Source organism: Mixophyes fleayi, chromosome 10, assembly GCF_038048845.1.
Source record: "Mixophyes fleayi isolate aMixFle1 chromosome 10, aMixFle1.hap1, whole genome shotgun sequence".
NCBI lineage: Eukaryota > Metazoa > Chordata > Amphibia > Anura > Limnodynastidae > Mixophyes > Mixophyes fleayi.
This window is the reverse complement of record NC_134411.1, coordinates 56639332-56659137: the sequence shown is the minus strand read 5'-3', so window position 1 is coordinate 56659137 and position 19806 is coordinate 56639332. Positions and strand designations below refer to the sequence as shown.

At 40.7% G+C, this 19806-nt stretch overlaps 1 protein-coding gene across 2 annotated transcripts in view; it reads right to left on the bottom strand.

Moving 5' to 3' along the window:
- The window catches only part of RIPOR1 (RHO family interacting cell polarization regulator 1), a 280592-nt gene that overhangs the window by 80853 nt on the left and 179933 nt on the right, over window positions 1–19806 (bottom strand). For both annotated transcript variants that reach the window (XM_075188806.1, XM_075188805.1), the window contains exons 13-16: window positions 18640–19518; window positions 9874–10016; window positions 6330–6507; window positions 6037–6172 (exon numbers count right to left, since the gene is read on the bottom strand). In XM_075188806.1, the coding sequence (XP_075044907.1) occupies window positions 6037–6172; window positions 6330–6507; window positions 9874–10016; window positions 18640–19518 (1336 nt within the window). The remainder of the gene's footprint in view (window positions 1–6036; window positions 6173–6329; window positions 6508–9873; window positions 10017–18639; window positions 19519–19806) is intronic.

Here is a 19806-nt window from a genome sequence, read left to right as displayed (position 1 = left end):
TTTTGCACTACAAGTTGTTTGGGCTCATTAAAATGGATTCTAAGCAGTCCACATATGAGCAGAATCAGCAACCAGGTTCTGTCACCAGTCCTGATTGTAATGTTCTCAGTACATCATCTGGGAAAGACGATGTAAAAGTACATAGTCTTTTTAAATCAGGGGAAAAAACACACACCAAAAAAACAATTACCGTGTTGAAGCGAAAAAGAAATGTAACTGAGGAAAAGCTAACTGCCGATAAAAAAAAAAATTGCCAACATGCCATTCTACACACGCAGTGGCAAAGAAAGCATGAGGCCTTCGCCTTTCTCTATTAGTGGCAGATCAAAAAATGTTACTGAGCCTTCTTCTTGTACGGTTACTCGTGACCAAGCAAGACCAAGTAATTTGGAGTCTAAAAGTGGTGCACAACTACTGTTACACATGAAAGCCGAGCTGCAAGAAAACAGTAAGGCATTAGAGGATAATGTATGCTCTGAATCAGAAAGGACACTAATCCCTGTGGAGAGTCCATCCACCAGTGGTATGTCTAATCGTGAGCATTCTGTTTGTGTACCCATAAAGAAGGTTCCTTTCAGCAGTACTGCTGATGTGTGCCTTAACAGCCCGAGTGTAGCCGGTGATACACCAATTGAGGATGCCATTTTGGAAATAGAAGAGAATGAGGGGGAGATTTGTGTAGGCGACGAGGGCACTAATGATGAAGTTGATGATTATGATGCAGACAGATATGCTTTTTTTCTATTCAACTACAAGTGGAGGGCGGAGGGGGCATAGATAGCCACCAATCTACCTTGGTCCATTTATTTTTATATTCTAATTCTACAGTCTATGCAGGCTGAATTTTTCTATTCAACTACAAGTGGAGGGCAGGAGGGGGGGGGGGGGACATAGATAGCCACCAAACTACCTTGGTCCGTTTATTTTTATATTCTAATTCTACAGTCTATGCAGGCTGCTTTTTTTCTATTTAACTACAAGTGGAGGGTGTAATATACACCCAAAGACGATTGCTACATTGCCAATAATCAAAGATGGAGGGGGAAGACAACCAGGTTTGTCTGTAGAATTTGCAGGCAGGTGTTAGAATTAAGGACGGCCTACCAGGGATTAAACAGTTTTTTCATAATTTATTAGCTTTAGAATTACCTCACGTATCCAAGAAACTGGTGGAGCACTAAATTAGTTTATTTTAGACCAAAAAAAATGTATTTTTTCAAAAATAGCAAAACAAAACTAAAACCAAAACATGCAAGGGTGGTTTGGCAAAACCCAAAAACACGACTGTAATTCAGATCTAAAACCAAAACAAAAACCAAAACATGGGGATCAGTGAGCATCTCTACTTATAAGGGACACAGAAATAAAAAAAAAACCTAAACATTTCTAGGGATTAAGGTGGTAGAAAAACTGGAGGAGTGGAGATTTTAAGACAGACACTTTAAGAAAACAAGGTGAATATATAAAAACGAACACATTATCAGACACTAGCCGACTGTGAACGCCAACAGGGCAATAGTTGTAGGAGAATTCGGCTGCCACCACTAGGCTCCTTCAACCGCACTAAAAATCTGCTTACTTCTGGGTAGCTGGTATAGTGCTTCTTTGCTGTGGGCTGGCTGGTACCTCCTGATCGCTTGCTGTGGGATCAGCCAGGACTGCTGTGTAACAGACAGAACATTGACACAGGGAAGCTGGGTTCAACACAGGACACCCAGGGACACGGATTGGAGTTTAAACTCTTATCTGTTGGCTACAGGATACAGCAGGTAATAGGCGTCAGGCAGAATCTTCAAGCAGTGATGTTTTATTGCTCAAGAGTCCTGACAACGAACTTTTCACACTAGTTGAAGGTCAGATAGAATGCTATATTTTACATGGACAACAGGGCTCTTTATATACACATAACCTGGCAGGAGATAATCTAGCCTCCTGCACCTTTAACCAATCCAGGATGATTCATGCAGCCTGGAGGAGGTAACACCTTTTTCCATGGTTGTTAGTGGCAGGGCAAGGGGGCACTAGTTGCTAGTAAGAGGAGGGACTCAGCCTCCTCTCCTCCCTTGCTGCCTGTGAGTCTATGGCGGAAGATTTCATTTTAAATCGTCCACCTAAAATAACTTCCAGGGACCCTGAATCGGGTTCTGGCTTTCCCCCTTGGCAGCCAGATCCTGGGGCAGTATATTGGAGCTCTCTGGGTAGCCCAGGAAGTGCTGCATCTGTTGGATTCATTTGAATCCAGGAGGCTACTCTGTAAACCCCTCCGGAAACCACGGAGCTGCAGCTGTGGTAGGTTACACTCAGGGAGCCCCTGGCTTCCTCTTCATCCCAGGACTCCTGCAGCCACCCTGCTTGACCACAAGGGTTTGGGGATCCCCCCTCCGCCTCTGGCACCACATTGCTCAGATCCCACAGATAGGGTCCAGAGCTGCAGCAGGAAGCCCATCGGGGAAGCCCTAGATCCTTTCAGCACTGCATGCCGGTTAACTACCAGCACCTACACATCAAATATACACCTTTACTTTTGTAAAAGTAATTTAAACATATAAAACACTTTGTTACACTACCCGGTATCTATCAACGTAACCCATTGAATGCCACAGCGCTGGGTGGTACTCTTACGACGCCGCAGCACACATTATAAAATACACATTTAATTTTAGTAAAAATGTTTAAATTAATCCTGTCACCTAGTGTTGGTGAATTAACCCCTCCGGGGGTCCTAAGTGTGGGGTGCGAAACTCAGGACTCTGCCAGAGTCAGCATTCTTACATTAGACCCTTTTAACATTTCACCACAGTCCCCATTTAAATATTTTTATCTGCATTATATTTAATTTTTAATTATAAGAATATATTCCTATTTATTTACTTATATAGATGTTAGGGCATCTTTCAAATAGAGAAGGGTATATTTATTTTTTATATATCTTGAAATTAGATGATTAAGGATCAAGCTAATTTTCCACTTATAAGATACGGAAACGGCTTTTTCCGCATCTTTTAAGAAGATTTCACAGAAATAATCATCATTTATTTATATAGCGCCACTGAACAGAGAAAAACTCACATGAGTCCCTGCCTCATTAGGGCTTACAATCTAAATTCCCTAGCGCACACACACAGACAGACAGACTAGGGTCAATTTGTTAGCAGCCAATTAACCTACCAGTATGTTTTTGGAGTGTGGGAGGAAACCGGAGCACCCGGAAGAAACCCACGCAAACACGGGGAGAGGATACAAACTCCTCACAAATAAGGTCATGGTCGGGAATTTAATTCATGACCGCAGTTCTGTACGGCAGAAGTGCTAACCACTTAGCCACTGTGCTGCCCCATTTAGAGTAATATGGGGACTGCAATGTTCTGCAAAGCATAAATCTTTGCTAAGCTTTACATTGTGCACACAGGTAACGCCATCTCAGGATAGTGTCACCTGTCATTTCCTATGGGAATCTGCTGAAGCCTCTCTGGCTTAGCAGAATCCGATATAGTGAAAGTGCTGTGCGCACTTCGTCCTGTCACCGGCAGCGCTAAGCTGCCTGCCAGGGTTAGCAATGCAGAAGAGGGGTCACTTTGCTGGGGCTCCCAGAGTAGCCCCAGGATATTGCATCTTAGCGGTGCATAAATATGCATCACTGCGATGTGCAACGATACATATTTAGCAGCACTGCATCTTATGATGCATTAGTGCTTCTAAAAATAGTATTGAAATGTTTATTTTAAGAAAATGCTGTCTGTTCTATGTTTTTTATTCTATGTAATCAGTTTTTATTTTATATTAAGGCTAACCATTATTAGGATGATTTTCCTCAAGTTTCTAGACATATAAAACTGGATGGATAATCTCCCTACAAATAAAAGACTGCTGCATAAAAGCAGAATCCTCTTGAAGAAGTATATAAATGACTAAACATGTTGAGTTAACTAAAAATATTTATTTATTCTCTTATTATGGTAAATTATTCGTATTTGTTGGCTTTTGAATATGTTGGTGTTTGTCCAATTAAACTTTTGGCAATTTAAAAAATTAACAGCTATTGTCACCAAAGTTTTGTATTTTGTTGAAGGATTTTTATACAGTGGGTCCCTATATATAATAGGCAGCAGGCTATACTCCAATCATACAGGGAGACTGAATTTGGAGCGATGTACTGTCCGCAGAGACACTACAAGGCTATGTCAGATAAAAAATCCTCACATTTTTCCTTGCACCCCATAAAGGTGCACAGAAAAATGAACGGAGATTCCGTACTATAATAGGAGGCAATGTGCATAGCCAGACATCACAGTGATGTCTAGTGTGAAGGAACCGTGTCACAAAGTAACATCTCCCACCGGCCTGTCAATCTGCAGGAATTAAATGGACTGTCACCCTGGGACCAGTTTTTAAATTGCGCCTGGCAGACAGGTGGAGAACTTATTTTATGGACATGGCGTACTAAGAAGAAAGGGAAAAGAAGTGAGGAACAGTTAAAAGCTCTAACACATAACAAAAGTGTGGAAGAGGTTGAGGTGCAGGGGGGGAGGAGTATTCATTCTGAGGATTGAGGCTGACTGGTGTTGAGTTTCTGTTCTCTACCAGCAGACTCGGTGATCATCACTGTCCTGTACCTGGGGAAGCAGACCTGTCCACACCTCACTCAATCAGGAGATAGGTTTTGGGTAAATTGGTGCGAATGTGGAGACTGCTACCCAGTGCCCCACCATGTTATTGGAGAGTTGGCCAAGTGGCCGGGAAGTGCAAGATACTAAGACCTCCTGGACCTTCTGTTGACAGACTGTTTTGCCTGTGAAACTTTTCTGTGGCTAAGGAGGGTAAGGAACCTTGCTGGGACTCCTATAGACACTGGTGATCCGCTGACCTATTGTTTACAGTGTGTAGTTTACAGTCTGTTGTTTCACTGTAAGAAAAGTAAAGGCAGCGTTGTATCTTTCGCTCTATTCCTTGCCTGTGTGATTTCTGAACCTAAGGGGGGCGAGGTAACCTAGTGAACTTTGGTTTTAAGAGCCCGTATCCTTACATCTGGTGGCACATCGCTTTGAATTGAATCTCCTCCATAGTGTGAAAAATATTAGGTTTGTTTTCCTGGATTAGTCTCACTGATTACGCCAAATTATTCTTAAGATATTAATTATCAATATTATATTAAGAGTATGTTATATATAATAAGATAGAAGTATTAAGTCCATATAAAACAAAACATACACTCAGAATCATAGTACAATTGAGGTCACTAAACAACCTCAAAGAATGACAGTAAATCGGTATGAAAATATATATTATAATGATGCAATAGCGGAAAAATGAAGCAATGAATTTGCATAATATACTTAAAGGATGAGGCATTCATCAGCTGCTACCCTATCTAAACATTCACATCAACCCTTGCCCCATTGGAGCTTACAGTCTATTTTCCGAACCACACAAACACACACAAAGGAGTACAATTAACTTAAAAGAATGTTTTGCTGACTGTGAGAGCGGAAACCTATGCAAACATTAGGAGAACATGCAAACTCCACAGAGATGAAGCCATGGCAGGAATTGAACCAATGATACCAGTGCTGTGATGCATTTAACACTGATTACCTGATGAAGTCTGAATCACAATGAAAATGTGTAGGGTAACAGCAATACTATTAAGTGCCCTTATCATGGAGCAATACTAATGTATTGTGAGCAGACAATTACAATCTGGGCTTTGGGAGGAAATAAAGGAATTCTTAGAAAGTGAAAGCTAAAACAAATGTAACTATATCAAATGGTGAGCTCTGTAATTAGTCACACTAGCACCATCATATAAATCAGGTAAAGGTAACATCATGTTTATATATTCAATCCTTAATATTTACATTACAAAAATTCAACAAGAAAAATTAAACAAAAATGTACAGTCCTTTTAAATGATTTAGTGTGGTTAATCACAACAACATGTACTGGAAGAAATAAAAAAATATGATCAGTAATGAAATGGGAGATTGAAAACAAACCGGAACAACAGGTGGGAAGTTGGTGGTGTTCTGAAATTCTCACCTTCTTCTGCACAGTTGGCGCTTCCTGATTTTTCCTCTGTTAATGTGCAGATAATTTCTAAAATTTGGGCCTCTCTCATCAGTTTATCAAGTGCATACAACTCACGGCAGCGAAGGGGACCAAATGTGCCCAATTGCTGCAGGAAGAGACAATTCTATAGGTCAGTTAACGGAATAATCATCAGGTTCCTTTTATACACTCATTTCTAAAAGTATTTCTATTTCATGCACGCATGTTGTAAAATATTTTTTACTGCTTTATTCACCATAATAAACTTAGACTTCATGACTTACCAGCAGGAGTCTGTTGCAGTTGTTTAAGTGCATAACCAAGGTCCTATCCAAATGTTCACTACCTGTACTTAAAGGATCATGAATTTCTTCAGAGTTAGAGCACACCTTAATGTCCTCTGTTGCTGTAAGTTTATTCTGCTCTACAGCCACCACAGGCAAGTGCTCAGTAATCAGGCTCCTAAGAGAAAGGACAAAATAAGTAGTTATTAATGTTTACAAATCAAATATTTCACAATTTATATGAAAACTTCCCACAGCCAGATAACTACAGCTATTAAATTGTAAGGTGTGTCTTTGAAAATCTACCCATATATTTGACAACGATGGCTAGCTTTACAAAGGTTGAGTAAAGCATGAAATATGCTAATAGAACAGGATTTTTTATTTTATTTTTTTTTACTTAATCCCATTTGAAAATATCACTTCATCTTCATTTCACTGGCCCAAAACATCTTCCTTTAACAAATTTGTGCTCAGTCAACTGCTGCATTTATATCAAAAAAGATATAAACCTCTGATGAGGCGCCTAAAAAATATATTTAATTACCAACACTATAATGGCCAAAAGGCAACAACAACAAAAAGCAAATTGTAGCGCTAAAAAAGTCACAGGCTACTCATGAAATACTAAATATTATAAATAAAGCATAGAAAGTGGTCACAAATCACCATATAAAAATATTAGTAACATGTACATCATATTATATAATAAAAAATAAGAATAAATAAGATAACAAAAAAACAGCTCTATCATCAGTATTGCTAATATAAAGACATCTCAATAAGATACCCACTACTCAAATGGTACTATCACGGTGCACTGTGATGTTGTATATATACGTTTAATTCAAATAAAGATGTATTCTTAGCGCTACTAAACAATTTATATAAGACAGCTGTTGCAAAAAGTAACAAAAGAAATTGGCCAGTATAAGAAAAACAGTAAAAAGATAAAATGTATCACTCTTTTGGTTTAAAGAATCTGATCCAGTAACCGCAAATGTCCTAGATGATGATATAATCAACTATGTCAAAGCATGTAGCCGTAAATCATTATCATGTTGTCAGCCTATTTCTCTTGGTGCACTGTACACATAAATGTGTGAGCATATATTCAGGCTCACTACATGTGTCTCCGGAGAGATTTTACTTCCATCTGTTATATGTGTGGACTTCTTCGTATGATCCGATCTTGTGATGGCTCGGTATCCTTAGTAGCTTGGCAGTCCTTAGCTGTATAAAATATAGCAGATGACACGTAGTCGTGACGCTTATCGTGGCCAGATGGGATATCCAAACAACCTCACCCGAACAAGCTGAGGTGAATAGCCCACACACAGTGTAACTGAATGTTAAGCTTTTAGGCACCAAAGAAAATGCTTTTCTAATATTGGCCAATTTCTTTTGTTACATTTTGCGACATGAATTGAGTTTAGTAGCGCTAAGAGTAGGTCTTGATTTGAAACACACACACACACACACTGATCACTGTGCACTGTAATCATACCATTTGAGTGGTGGGTATCTTATCGAGATATCTTTATATTAATAATACCAATGATAGAGCTGTTTTTTTATATGTTATCTTATTTATTTTTTTATTATATAATATGATGTACATGTTACTAACAAATATTTTTATATTGTGATTCGTGACCACTTTCTATGCTTTATTTACAATATTTAGTATTTCATGAGTAGCCTGCGAGGTTTATAGCGCTGCAATTTTCTTTTTGGTGTGTTGGTGTATTCTTATCAAAGCCTTTTTCCCCTCATCTAAGACAACACTTTCGGACCAAATCAACTTTTGATTGATCACTGTGAACATTTTGTTTCTAAACTGATGTGTCAACCATACCAGTTGTATCACATTAGGCAAATTAAATATTTTAGTACAGTGCAAAAAATCCACACCAGGAATTTGGGCAATAAAAAAATATTTTGCAGCTGTAGTTCGGTCTATCATATGTACGGTACTTTTACGCTCTCTTTATCAGACATCCGAGATCTACTGCTGTGTTTAGCCTTGGTGTCTTCTGAGGCCCGGGTGCCCAGAGTAACATTTGCAATAAAAAAAAGCTGCCATATAAGATACTTGCTTGGAATTATGATTCACAGACCTTTTCCAGATTGGCAGCTGGTTTGGACGTAAAGAAACAAAGCAAGGGCTAATCTGATGATGTCTTGAGGAGCAATGACGCTGTGCAGGTGCTGGAGGAAATTCCTGTATTTATAAAATTCAGTCTGTGCAAGAATCCCTTAGCAGATGATTGAGTCTCCCAGATCAGTAGTGTCCAGCAATCTTTTTACCTGTACCCATATCCTGCTCTGTACCTAATAGTGCTGCTAACTGTCATCTATTCTGACCATGCATTGTTTGACTGCAATTTATTTATTCACCTATAGTCTGTATAGACTTGGACATCTTGCTCCAATCTGCTTGCATTTCTTCAATGTGTACTACCTAAGGCTGAAGCCTATACTTCTTGAACTATCGTTGTGCTCTGTTCCTGCTTTGGCTATGTCTGGTTCTACCTGCTGTTATCTAGCACTGAACTATTGCTGTTCCCCATTCCTGCAATGGCTGAATGCAATTCCACCTGCTGCTATATAGTGCTAAACTACTAATTGTTCCTGTATCTCCTATGTCTGGTTATCTACACCTGCTGAACTTTGGGTATTGATGGAATTAAGGGGATGCAAGTGACTGACCTGTTTCAGTGGTTATCGCTGTGCATCCTACTATAGTGTCGGTGATATACAGCATTAAAGCTCATCAGCTTGAGTCCAGCTCACTATGGGGGTCAGGTTGAACTTTTCCAGATTGTCCACTTTGTTGTTGGTAACTACCTATCCGATTGTTCGTGCATCTTATTGCCAAGTTTCATTGCAGCTTGTCAATTTCATGGCCAGAGATTTGTTATTCGAGTGATGGATATAGTCTATTGCATGTAACGGAGAGTTGTACCTTTCCGGAAGTCTTTCATCGTCAATCTGCATTGGGACTTATTATCAGCATGCAAGGTCTGAGAGTGCATGCACTTGGTTTTGTTATGTGCTGCCAGCTACATGAATTTCAAATATGAATGTTTTTTCAAATATCTGCTGCTTATCAAGAATATGAACTGTGCATATATGTCTATATATTTATACTCACTGGAATGTGTCAAATTATTATCTATGCTTTAGGATTCAACTATACTTCAGGACTGGTTGCAGTCCTTTTCTATATTATGAAAGGAGTTTTGGAGAGTACCTGCTATTGGAATTAAAGACAACTTTTTTTTTTTTTTTCTTCATACTTCTACCATGTTAAATGTATTATCCACTGTTTTATAACACTCAACTTTTATTTTTTTGCAGAATTCCTTCAAATTTCTAAAAGACCTGTAGAGGTATACATTTGTGAATATTAAACATACATTTATATTATTGATATATTATTGTTAAAGATTACAGGGTACACAGTGGAATTAATCCATATTTGGAAACACACACAAATAAAGGAAACCTCTATACTTTGGATAAAATACTGTAGCCTTGCCTCTCATTTTCACCATCTTCTTCCTCCGAGCACTCCGAATCATCCATGTCAGAAGTGGCATTTAAGAAGTCGAAACTCCCTAGTGCGTGTTCCACAGTCAGGCTAATGCTGGATGCTCTGCTCCTGAAGACTCCTTGCCTCTGCTGTCAGTGTGAAGAGAAGAGTTAAAAACTTGTTCCACATTTCATGATCTATAGGAAGAACAATGTCATAAGAATTCATTTAACCTGTATTGCAACTCGACTATAAACTGAGATGGTAGCTGGAAAATCAAGGACTTTCCAATCCCAATAAGTAATGGTTGTAAAGATTCAGCGCTCATTACCACAGTTCCTACTGTGTTGGCGACTATAGTGTCTAGACTAAGTGTACCGGTGTCTAACTAGCTGATGGAATTTAGATTTGTCATACTTCTAGTAAGATACTGTCAGTTAGCTAGGATTATGTAAAAGCATAACAGGTTTATTAACACAATACAGGTCATACATAATAAAATATGTCTACTACTGTGGACGTCCATACAATCTTAACTGTCTGCGTTCAACCCATATATTACATATATGCCACATTGTCAAAATTGAATGGAGACAAAAGGAGATTAAGTTAGCCAGTCTGATAGTCTGACAGCATTCAGAGATTTAAAGAAGGAGGCAAAGGGGGATAAATCAGCGGTCAAATATCCACAGGATTTCAAAGCTGATAATGGTGGAGATCCAAGTCCCGATACTTGCGATTAGTGTGTCGAGATGATGATTCCTGGGTCCAGTGGCTGCAAGTAACAGTCCTTTGGTGTGAGGAAGACTTGTCCACTAGCAATGAATAGTGAAAAAGTTTGTTGGTGGTGAGCGTGGTGTGCATGCTACCGTGGAGCAAATATCTCTAGTTCCGGAAATGCTGTGATTTGTTGACGCGTTTTGTCACAAGTGCGTGACTTCTTTAAGGCTTGTGCTATTGGTGAACACTCTGCTGATCGTGTCTGAATAAGACTTACTTAATTCTGATCAGGTCAGGAGTGAATCCTCATATGGTATTCCTAATCGTGCATGCTTTCTACATAACTTTTGACAAAAATAATGGTATTAAAAGTTCCTTATATAGGAAGTAAGGATGCTGGTGAAAAAGATATAAATGTCGATGATGGATACATAATTGTAATATAAACAATAGGGACTGGGTGAACATTATGAGGATGATGAGCATATCGTGTACAGGGGCTATAACATATGTCAGGCGCCGTCCCTGTGCTGTGTCCATCACACAGGGACGGACGCCTTCTTCCTTCAACGAGCGCCAACCAGGCGCACTTCCAGCTAGGCGGCAGCAGCGCGTTCCGTTGCCTAGCAACGGGACGCTACTCACAAATTCCGGCGGTGGTGATCAGCATCACCACCGCCAATAGGTAGCCCTGCCCCCTTATACTATTTATAGTCAGCTCTGACACCTAGTGGGTGCCAGAGTATTAGGTCCCTAATCTCCAGCGTTCCAGTGTGTTTATATCTTGGTGCCTTCTGTGTATGACCCGGCTTATCCTGACTGTCCCTGCTTCCTGTACGCCTCGTGAATTGACCCAGGCTACGTTTGACCATCCTGCTATCTCCTGCGCTCCTGATATTTGACCTGGCTAAGTTCTTGACTACGATTTCGGATTCTCCCACTGGCATCTCCTGACCTCACGGCTTGACACCTCTTCCATCCTATTGCTTCACTGGTTGCTCCCTCTGAGGACCGCGACCTGCGTGTCTCCCGCAGCAAAGCCCATACTTCCTTGCGGGGGTTCCTGCCTAAGACCTGGGACACGTTAGACTCCGCGCCTCTTTGGTGAGTAGTGTTGAAACCAGTAAGCTGAATATTCCTGAGTTTCGTGACAGTATACTCTGGCCATGACGTCAGATGGAACAGGTGAGCCTTCGGCTCGGGAGCTTCTTCTCCACCTTGCTCGCCGAGTTGAACAGCAGGAGGCGGATCAGGCTCGCTTACTTCCATGTGTACAAGGAGTGATGTCTTCATTAGATTCCTTGCAGGGGGTCTTAGCTACACCTTCAACGGAACCTCCTATTGCTCCAGTCGCTCCCTCTCTCTCCGCTGCGGCTCCGGTGGTTCCATCCTCTTCCTCGTCTCCCTCCCCTTGGCTTAGGATTCCTCCTCCGGAGAAATTCGATGGGGATCCAAAGAAATGTAGAGGGTTTCTCAATCAGTGCGTGATCCACTTCGAGTGAAACGCCAGTCTTCTCCTCTGAACGCACCAAGGTAGCCTTTATGATATCCCTTCTCAGCGGACAAGCCTTGGCTTGGGCTTCACCTTTATGGGAGCGTAACGATCCTTTGTTGGATAATTCAGCGGCTTTCATCGATATGTTTCGCAAGGTGTTCGATGAACCTGGTCGGGTCTCCTCAGCTGCCTCTAGTCTATTGAATCTTCGATAAGGCTCTTCATCAGTCAGTCAGTACATGGTACAATTCCGCACACTCGCCTCAGAACTCCGGTGGAATAACGAGGCCTTCATAGCTACATTTTGGCAGGGTCTTACTGACCGAATCAAAGACGAACTTGTCACCAGGGAACTTCCCTCCGAACTGGATTCCCTTATTTCTCTGTGCATTCGGATCAACCTACATTTCAGGGAGAGAACGGTGGAGAGATCCTCAACAAAACGCCCTTCCCGATTGGCACCCACTTTTCAAAATCCCATATCGTCTACAGAAGAACCCATGCAGCTTGGCCGCTCAAGGTTGACGCCAGAGGAACGCGAGAGACGGTTCAAGCAGAGACTGTGCCTATACTGCGGAGAATCCGGTCATGTGTTAAGTCTCTGTCCTAAGAGACCGGGAAACGTCTCCTCCTAGACGGTAAGAGGGAGGCCGCCTTAGGAGTAGCTGTTTCCACTCCCTACTCTTCTTCCAATCCTGAGTTTCTTATGTCTGTACAATTAGTTACTTTTAAGGGACCCCAGCAGACTCAAGCCTTCGTGGATTCCGGTGCCACAGGGAATTTTATCTCGGCCTCTCTTGCTTCGCAGCTCCAATTATCCATCCTGGACCTTCCCAAGGCGCTCACGCTGATGGCTGTGGACGGTAACCGCGTCAACAACGGTACCATCTCCAGCATTACTAGCGCTGTGCAATTGCTGATTGGAGCCTTACATCAAGAGTGGATCCAATTCCTCGTGCTACCTCAGTCAGTCAATCCACTTATTTTGGGTCTTCCCTGGCTCCGAGCCCTTTTTCTAAGCAATTTGCTTGGGGCCATGCCTAAGTAATTTCCTGGGGTCCACAATGCCATAAACAGTGCATCCTCTCACCTCGTCCACAAGTTTGTCGTACTCAGACCCATTCCGAGAAGGTCATTCTACCTTCAGTCTACCAGTCCTTTGAAGATGTTTTTTCCAAGCAAAGATCGGAGATTCTTCCACTCCATCACCCTTGGGACTGTCCGATTGATTTAATTCCGGGAAAACAGATTCCACGTGGTAGGACTTATCTCTTATCTTTGCCAGAGACTATGTCTCAATATATCTCCGAGAACCTAACCCGAGGTTTTATCAGGAAATCATCTTCTCCTGCTGGAGCGGGGTTCTTCTTCGTTAAAAAGAAGGACGGGTCTCTACGTCCCTGTATCGACTACCGACAATTAAACAAGATTACTATCAAAAAACGCTATCCTCTGCCTCTTATTGCCGATCTCTTTGATAGGATCAGTGGAGCGCAAGTCTTTACCAAACTGGATCTCCGAGTGGCATATAATCTTGTACGAATCCGTCAAGGAGACGAGTGGAAGACAGCGTTCAACACGCGGGACGGGCACTTTGAATAGCTTGTCATGCCCTTCGGGCTTACTAATGCCCCGGCTGTCTTCCAATCTTTCGTTAATGAGATCTTCCAAGATCTACTGTATTACTTTGTTATTTGGACGACATTTTGATTTTCTCTCGAGACATCATCTCCCATCGCTCTCACGTAAAAGAAGTCTTAGCCCGTCTGCCTACCCATCGACTTTTTTGCAAACTAGAAAAATGTATTTTCGAGGTCGATCAACTCCCCTTCCTTGGATATATTATATCAGGCTCGGGACTACGAATGGATCCAAAGAAGGTATCTGCCGTTACTAGTTGGCCTCTTCCTCAAGGCATTAAGGCCATTCAAAGATTTATCGGATTTGCCAACTACTACTGGCAGTTCATTAAGAACTTCTCTTCCATTATTGCTCCTATAACTGCTCTGACGCGAAAGTCATCTAATCCCAGAAGTTGGCCTCCCGAGGCTCTGGAAGCCTTCAGTCTCCTGAAACAAGCCTTCATATCTGCTCCAGTCCTTTCCCAGCCTGACCAATTAGAACCCTTTTTTCTGGAAGTTGATGCTTCCACTGTTGGTATTGGTGCAGTGTTATTCCAGAAATCCAAACTTGGCATGCATCTCCCCTGTAGCTTCTTTTCTAAAAAATTTTGCCCCACAAAAAAAACTACGGCATTGGCGACAAGGAGCTGCTCGCTATCAAGGCAGCCCTGGAAGAATGGCGGCATCTCCTAGAAGATTCTCGTCATCCAGTGACAGTCTTAACAGACCATAAGAATCTGCTGTATATCAGCGAAGCCCGATGTCTCAACCCACGCCAGGCCCGATGGGCATCTTTCTTTGCACGTTTTGATTTAATCCTGACCCATCATCCTGGATCCAAAAACATTCGGGCAGATGCCCTATCCCGATCCTTCGACAACACTGACCTATGTACCTCTTTGGAGCCTCTACCAATCCTAATGCCCACCAGAATTATTGCTCTTACCAATACCTCCTCTAAGACACCCCCCAGGGGATGCTCCTTCCTGGAACCTAATTTATGAGCCAAGGCATTACGATGGGCCCACTCCTCTAAATTAGCTGGGCATGCCGGAGTTAAGACGACTTATGAGTTTCTTCGTCGACGTTTTTGGTGGCCTGCACTGCATACTGATGTACGGAGATTTGTGGTCTCCTGTGCCACTTGTGCTCGTTGTAAAAACCCCAGGTTGGCTCCACCAGGTCCTCTGCAACCACTCCCTATTCCAGACTTTCCTTGGCAAATTATTTCCATGGATTTCATTACTGATCTCCCCTCTAGTTCCGGAAATGCTGTGATTTGTCGACGTGTTTTGTCACAAGTGTGTGACTTCTTTAAGGCTTGTGCTATTGGTGAACACTCTGCTGATCGTGTCTGAATAAGACTTACTTAATTCTGATCAGGTCAGGAGTGAGTCCTCATATGGTATTCCTAATTGTGCATGCTTTCTACATAACTTTTGACAAAAATAATGGTATTAAAAGTTCCTTATATAGGAAGTAAGGATGCTGGTGAAAAAGATATAAATGTCGATGATGGATATATAATTGTAATATAAACAATAGGGACTGGGTGAACATTATGAGGATGATGAGCATATCGTGTACAGGGGCTATAACATATGTCAGGCGCCGTCCCTGTGCTGTGTCCGTCACATATATTGCTGTGCAGTCCAATTTTGCATTTATTCATAAGTTGTTATTTTATATCACTTTTACACTCTCTGTGATATTAATGTACTAACCATAATTTGGAATAAAACCAAACCTTTCACACGATTCACACATATGTGCGCTAAGGGGACATTTTTTTGTATACATGTCTATTTAAGGGTCAGAACTACCCTTGCTAATCCTCTTCCCCCTGAGCAGCAAGACCTATGCTCTTCACATAGACCAGGGAGCACTCACCAACATCCATTATCTCTATCACACAGGCGCACTTCCGGCTAAGCGGCAGCAGCGCGTTCCGTTGCCTAGCAACGGGACGCTACTCACAAATTCCGGCGGTGGTGATCAGCATCACCACCGCCAATAGGTAGCCCTGCCCCCTTATACTATTTATAGTCAGCTCTGACACCTAGTGGGTGCCAGAGTATTAGGTCCCTAATCTCCAGCGTTCCAGTGTGTTTATATCTTGGTGCCTTCTGTGTATGACCCGGCTTATTCTGACTATCCCTGCTTCCTGTACTCCTCGTGAATTGACCCAGGCTACGTTTGACCATCCTGCCATCTCCTGCGCTCCTGATATTTGACCCGGCTAAGTTCTTGACTACGATTTCGGATTCTCCCACTGGCATCTCCTGACCTCACAGCTTGACGCGGACCACCTGACACCTCTTCCATCCTATCGCTTCACTGGTTGCTCCCTCTGAGGACCGCGACCTGCATGTCTCCCGCAGCAAAGACCATACTTCCTTGCGGGGTTCCTGGCGAAGACCTGGGACACGTTAGACTCCGCGCCTCTTTGGTGAGTAGTGTTGAAACCAGTAAGCTGAATATTCCTGAGTTTCGTGACAACATAGCTAATATGATATATGTCGTAAACTAACCTTTAACAACATAAGTGCCAGAAATTATATGATTTATGCATAATCAATCTAATTCTATCATGTGCTTTAGTACTCATGACGGTATTTGGATTATCAAGGATAACTAATCTCATTGTATACTGATATTTGGGGTGAAGGATTGTGTGGACAAGTATGTGGATACCATATTAAATGATCATTGCCCATGCATGGCCCTGATAGTTAACAATTTTCTTGCCCAGTCTGCTACAGACCCAATATTTTGGTTGGCAGGGAGATTGACTCTAAAAAAGGTAGAGAAGAATATTGTCAGCAGTCAACTAACCTACCAGTATGTTTTTGGAGTATGGGAGGAAACCAGATCACCCTGAAGAAACCCACACAAACACGGAGAGAACATACAATCTTCACACAGATAAGGCAATGTTCGAGAATCAAACTCATGACCCCAGTGTTGAGGAAGAAGCGGTAACCACTGAGCCACCTTGCTGTCCATATGCGCGCACACACTAGATTGATTTTACATATAATCATTGCTGTAGTGCTACAGCTCAATATACAACTTATTGTACATGCATTATGAACCTTACTTGTATATGTATTGACGTTCTTCCCTGGTTTGCTTACAGGTTACCTAGCAACAACATTGAGTTCACTATACAATCTCATTTCCTGTCACTTCTAATGGATATAGTTCAGCCCTTCCTTCTGAAGCTACAGCTCTCGATATTCTAACACTTTGCTACACTCTTTATTTATGTTGCCTTACTTGTGATTTCTACTTTCAGTGCTTGATCTCTTCCACTATCTATGTTACTCAGCATATTGATAAGTTTGCTTTAGTGTACATATGCTACTTATTCCCTTTTCATTACACCTTAACATTATCTGGTCCCAAAATGTAACAGATGCTTTTTCTGGATCAGTATAAAGATTCAAATGGAGGGATAAAGTTAGAAAATTGTCACAATTTTTTTTATATATTGGTGTATGGAGTTCACCTATGTATGCAACAAAGATCATTGAAAAAGATCCTAGAAGTTTAAAGGGATTTTGCTTATGATATGCACTTTTGGATTTCAATGCTGGTATGTAGGAAATTTATATTGATTACTGGTGTTTTTTTTTTTTACAGAGTTTAAAGAGATTCTGCTTGTGGTGAAATGCACATTTGAAGTTTACTATTGGTACGTAGGATTTTTATACATTGTTTACTGGTGCAGTGAAATGATAGAACATGAAAGTTTGATGGTGTTAAGATATAGGTTAAGAGATAAAGAAGCTAGAGGGAAACATGTCTAATAAGGGCACTCAGTGATAATCGTTCCTGATTAAAATATACCTTTTATTATTACATTTAAAATATTCATTGAGTGTTCCCAAAGAACCAGAGTATCGTTTGTAGCAAAATAACAAAAATAAATAAATAAAAAAAAATTATAAAGTGAAAATATAATAATAATAATAATAATCAAATAAAATGTATTTAAAATGGCAGGATTACTCTGCCAAGCCACACTGTGTTGTTGTATTAATTACTATATAGTTGGACTCAATCTGTTTATAAACCAGATACTTTGCAGCATAGGGTCTTGTATACCGAATTATTTAAAGATTATAAAGTAATTAATACAACAACACAGTGTGGCTTGGCAGAGTAATCCTGCCATTTTAAATACATTTTATTTGATTATTATTATTATTATATTTTCACTTTATAATTTTTTTTAATTTTTTTTTTGTTATTTCGCTACAAACGATACTCAGGTTCTTTGGGAACACTCAATGAATATTTTAAATGTAATAATAAAAGGTATAATTTAATCAGGAACGATTATCACTGAGTGCCCTTATTAGACATGTTTCCCTCTAGCTTCTTTATCTCTTAACCTGAATTGTATACATGTCTTAGGTGCACCAATCCAGCCACAAGTTATCTATATAATTGACACAATAGTTGACTGGATACGTGAATACCTAGTGCAGTGGTTTAGAACTCTCTGGTGTTAAGATATACACAGATGATTTTTTGGAAACGTGATTTAAAATAAAAAGAACAAACAAACAAAAAGTTCTTTAAGGGACTTCACTATATAAGTATGTTTTGCGCATGAGTGCTTTTGTGGAGAAAACAAAAATGAAATTGCAGTATTGCGTTTTTTCTTTGTTATTTTTATGCTACTATCCCCAGATATATGGAGCAGAGAAATAAGAGATGCAGTGGAATATCATAACACATAGATGAGCTTCCCTATGGTACATGATTTTCTTTAAAGATAAGACCATAAAGGATGGCAGTAGTGCACTAGGAGGCACCCTTTCTCCTCAATATCTCTCTCATATCAATCTATATCTATCTCACATAATATATACTTATTTCTATATACCTCTCTCTATAAACTATGTATTAAAAATATAAACTCACCATGAGAATCTCTTCCAGATGTTTGACTTCATGTTCAAGTGTTTGCAGTTCAGGGAACTGGCCCCGGTAGTCGTCCAGTGATGAACTCAGAGAATTAATTGCATCATCTAAACCAGTGTCCACAGGTTTCATTCTTGTGGTTTCAGAGGCTATAAGTTTTAGGACAGGACTCTCTCGCTCTTCAAGAACAGTGTCCAAACTTGGAAAGAGTATAGGACAAGCCTGAATAGTTTGTTGCTGATCAATCTCAGAAAGTTCATCTACCACAAGCTTAGGCGCCTCTACATTGGGAGCAAATTCATGTTTTGGTATTTCTGAAGATCGTGGCTGTACTGAATGGATCAACTCCTGGTTTAGACCAACGTCTGTTTTTGCATTTAGTGTATCATTTTCCCCTTCCTGAGCAGAGTGTGATTGTTCAGTGATAGGCAAATCAGTAGCTTCCACATGGCAAGACAAAACATCAGCAGTGACTTCTGGGATATCACTGTCCAATGTTAAAATTATTTGAGGCCCATCTAAAACCTGGAAGTCCGAGACCGTAGCATCAAAGCTGACTTCACTGATATGGCTTAGTGTCCTTGAGTATGGCACATGGCCATTGGCTACAGATTCTTTTATTGTCCCATTTTTTTTTACCATATGCTCATCATTTTCTTCTTCTTGACTGCCACTCTCTGGTCTGGTGTTCAGACTTTCCTCTCGTTGGGAAAAGGCTATCTCTATATCTGGGGGAGAAGCCTGAACTTCAGGTTGGACAATATTTTTTGGAGCATGACGGACACAAGACAACTGGGGGCTTGATGAATCATCAGAGGATTCTGAAGAGATGGACCAAGCAGCTCCATTTTCCAAATCATCCTGGCGTCGCAGCATATTCTACCAAAACAAAATACAGTAGATTATAATTTACAGATTATATAGCATGTATCACCTATTGAATCAAACATGAAGAAATTTGAATTATGCATGTGGCCTACAATAAGAATGTTTTCATTAGTAGCATACAAATGTAGTCTATTGTAAGCTGGAAGTAATGCATTATAAGAAATAAACTACAACATTGTAAATATTTTAATTTCAAAGTAAAAATTAGAGATGTGCCCAGACCACCATGTTTTGGTTCTAAACACCTCATGTGTTTTGGTTGTAGATCTAATTTAATTG